Source organism: Chenopodium quinoa, unplaced genomic scaffold (assembly GCF_001683475.1).
Source record: "Chenopodium quinoa cultivar QQ74 unplaced genomic scaffold, ASM168347v1, whole genome shotgun sequence".
Lineage (NCBI taxonomy): Eukaryota > Viridiplantae > Streptophyta > Magnoliopsida > Caryophyllales > Amaranthaceae > Chenopodium > Chenopodium quinoa.
Genome location: NW_018744504.1, coordinates 129670 through 133788, shown reverse-complemented (window position 1 = coordinate 133788; position 4119 = coordinate 129670). Strand labels below are relative to the sequence as shown.

At 31.6% G+C, this 4119-nt stretch overlaps 1 protein-coding gene across 1 annotated transcript; it reads right to left on the bottom strand.

Annotated features, from left to right (window-relative positions):
• Nucleotides 1-2078: 2078 nt before the first annotated feature.
• LOC110698283 (EG45-like domain containing protein) lies at nucleotides 2079-3094 on the bottom strand. The gene is made up of 3 exons (XM_021875682.1): nucleotides 2925-3094; nucleotides 2441-2717; nucleotides 2079-2338 (listed from the first exon to the last, which is right to left on the bottom strand). The coding sequence occupies exons 1-3, from the start codon at nucleotides 3028-3030 to the stop codon at nucleotides 2332-2334; spliced, it is 390 nt and encodes a 129-aa protein (XP_021731374.1). The 5' UTR covers nucleotides 3031-3094; the 3' UTR covers nucleotides 2079-2331.
• Nucleotides 3095-4119: the final 1025 nt, after the last annotated feature.

The following is a 4119-nucleotide window of genomic DNA, read 5'->3' as shown; positions in this document are numbered from 1 at the left end:
CCGTCCCCTTCGTACGTCCCTCAATTTCATATTAATGGTATGATATTTTTGTGTCACGTAACATCTGATATAAACTTGTTTTATGAACTCTATTCCTCAATAACTATCGCCATAATATATTGGTTTATGATCGGAAAATTAGCTATGTTGGTGACCAAGTGCTTTCTAGAGCATAATGGTTTAAAACTTTAGCTATTACGAGATAGTGTCTTGAGTCATGGCCTCATGGGTCGTACACGAATATCATTTTCGAATTTTGATATAAGTACAGTGTGTTAGTCTACGTGTTGATCCACTTATTTTTAATCAATTAAGAATCAGAGAAAAGTTACTAACGGTGCCCGTTTGATGGCCTAGCAATATGGGACGAGCTATGTATGGGTTTTATTTACTACCATTGTTAAATGTTAGGTGCAACTTTAAAATATTTTATATCTCACAAATAATATCTCAAACTTACACATAATATTTAACGGAGGTAGTAATAAACGAGCAAAGCACGAGACCTCCTGGCCTTCCACGTGGACTTGCTTGACTCATGCTCAAAGAAGGCAGTGGAATGGGCTGATCCATGGTACAGAACAGCTTAATAGCCCAACATTAAAAAGGGGGGTCCGTTAACTAATATTCTGGCTCAGTTTGAGCTTTGAGGGAATGATTTTAAATTTTTAATTATGATTTTATGACTTATGAGTACTACTTTTTTTTTTTTTTGCTTTTCTAAAAGATGACTCCGTATTACTTTTGTTTCATTATCATCTTTAATAACCAAGGAAAATGAATATAATCAGCTCACTTATTGTAAATCATTCCATATGATTAGAGTGGAAGTTTTTTCATCTATTTAGTTGGCTTTTTACGTGACATATTCTTGGTTACAGATATAGTGTTTCATTTTTTTTTGAGTTCGTCTAACCAAATTAGGAAATATGATGATAACGTCATATAGATATAGATGTATCACTTGGTAATACAAAGTACTTCATACTCCATAATTATTACTTCCTCCGTTTCTGTTTAGTTGACTCGTTTGATTAGACACATATATTAAATGAAAAAGTAAGTGGGATAACTTGTAAATCTAAGGTAAAAAATTTACCTCAAAAGAAAACGTATCAACTAAAAAAAATAATTTCTAAAAAAGAATACGTGTCAACTAAAAAGAAACGAAGGTAGTACTTTAGTTTTTAAAATATTTATCTTGGAGGTGGTACAATATTAAATATTATCTGTATTATTTTACTTGAAGAATTGAAGGTGATACGTGATTAAATATTGTCTGTATAATTAGTCATTGGTGATCACTGCACACATCTTTTACAATGTGGCAAGTTGGTAACAATTGTGATTTTGCTTGGCCAAGACGCAGAGGAATGTTTGCAATGATTTCAGGCCCAATTCTATGTTCATCATCTCGCATGTGAATAGTCAATAGTCATTGTATGAGACTAATGAGTATGGACCCAAAAGTCTAAACGTCCAAAACTAGTTATTACGATATCGAAACAAACAAAAGGATTTTGACTAATTATTCTAAATTTCTAAGGTATAGAAAGTTTGTGTCATCACGTAAATTTGCCGTAACTTGCTAGAAGTATTCACTAATATAAGAATAAAAGGTGACATTTATTTCACGTTATGTGTTTCTCTGCTTTCTCATATTATTATGAAAGATAATGCCTTTTTCATTTCGGATTAGTTACCTCACTTTTCTTATAATAAAACCATTTGAGTTTACCTGAAATCAACACTTTGTCTCACTTTTTTCAGTTCAAAAAACAAAAACAAAACTCTTTGTCTCACTTTGGAACCACTTTATTCACCACTTTTATAAAAAATGTTAAAAAATATAACATGTAAAATTTTTCTCATTAACACCCTCGAAAAACTATGAACAAATTCCCGCTACACTAACTATAATATACAAGTAAACAATTATCCAATCATCATTAACACGCTATAAAATAAGAAAGTCAATTGTTATGCTCAACAGATTAATTTGGTGCGAGGTAGCACATTAGAATCTTAACAAAACCATAATTATGTAATTATCTCTAACGGTTCATCTATAATTATAATCTCAATTGCAACATATATAATGCTACTAGTTTTATTTTCTTCGGTCAAGTAAAAATTGTAGGGTTTAATGAAGATACTCAATCCAAAGTTTAAGCTTTTATTCATCTTAATAGTAATAACAAATATTACGAACAAACCAAGTACGTATTGTTTTATTTGCTAACTTGTAAGTAGTACGAAGTATAACATAATTTTAATTTGCCATCCTTCTCTTTATTGGTAGTTCTTCATCAAGAATCAATCCTTCATAGTTTAGACCCTATAATCACAAGAAAAATGGTCATTAATGAGTTTATATTAATTGGAATGATGTACAATAGTAATATTAGTACGTACACTACTAAAGTGGTTAGTGACTTACTGGGTGAAGTCGATGTTAATTCTACCGGCGTTAGGGTCAGCAATCACGGAAAAAGCTTCCATGGAGAGATCAAGGCCGTTTGCCGAGCAACCGGGGCAAAGGTCTACAACTTTAACGGTAACACTACCACCTCGGCAAGGTTGAGGTACGCCTTGGTTGGTGCCACTAGTACAAGTGACACGGTACATCCTACCACAAGCTGCCCTATTTTGGAAGATGTCTGCACTCGCGGCTGCTATCATCGTTCCTTGGTTTTCAAATCCATAACATGATGAAGCTACAAAACAAATCTTTAGATAATTAAAGGAAATCTTGCAATTCAATTTCATAATTCTAACTATTATTACTCCACATAACATAACACGTACGTCTCTCTCTCTCTATATATATCTACTAATAGTTTTGTTGAAATTAATATAGGGCGAAGGAAGTATATGATATTAAGATGAGTTAAAGATGAATAATGAATATACAAAGTACTTACGAGTGTATGTAGTGTAAAACGTGGCAGTTCCGGGAATGGCAATTGCCACTGATGCAAAAGATGCAAAAATGACTACGACGATCATGGAATGTACAAGAGAAGCCATCTTCAATGCAATGAAAATATATTACTTATCAACAATAAATTTTATGAGTATATAATATGAAGCGTTGCATGAAAAATAGGAGCAACATACCATGTACTTATAGAGGTCTAGTAAACACTAGAGAGATAAACGGTCTATGTACGCATCTTGATTTCTCATATTTGACTTGCTGTATAATTATGACTTTAAGAACATGGAAATAACTTCTTAAGATTTACACGCTATAGAAATTAAATTTCTATAAATTCAACCTAATGAGGAGTCAAATTTAATATAACAACATATAGATCGGATTTGGTTTTCTTTAAATTATATTATATGGATCAACACAATTATGACAATCAAATAATTAAGAATTAAAATCACAAGGGATAATAATTTGCCCAAGTTTCGTTCATTTACCCAATTAAGCGTCTGTAGGCTGAGTGTTACACCAAATTACTACTTTAATTTTTCCTTGTGTATTTTTAAATTTTTTTTTTATTAGATCTTGTGATATGCAATTATATACATTTATTTTTATATTTATAACATATATAGTTGATGATTGGCTGAGATAGTTTACATAATCGTTTTTATAAGAGGTTGGGTGTTCGAATCCTCATAGTTGATTGGGTGATGTGGCCTAATAATTAGCGTTGATTGAGTGGTGATGTAGCAAAATGATAAGTTGAACTAGATGATGTGGCGCAATAATAAAAGGGTTTTTCGTGTCACATAATCGTTCTAGAAAAGCCTTTTAATCTATTAGTATAGATTTGAAATTTCATAAAGGGTTTTTTCCACGGTAGTGCTCCTTAGAGGAACACAATACAGTTTGAGGACTTCATTTCTCTCTATTACCAAACAATCTAATGAGCTACGTACCTCATCTCTTGCCTTCTTTTTTCTTCTTTTTTTTTTTTTTTTTTTTTAAATAATATTTTTACAACAGCTTTATTTTCTATTTTGATTGATTGATTAGTTCAGGTTCTACAATTCTTAAGTCTAATTTAATTATAAGGTTATGCATGAACGTTGACCTAATGATTACTCCAGCAGTCCATTCCCCTAATATTCGCTCTAAGGTTCATTAGCTCTTAAAATTGT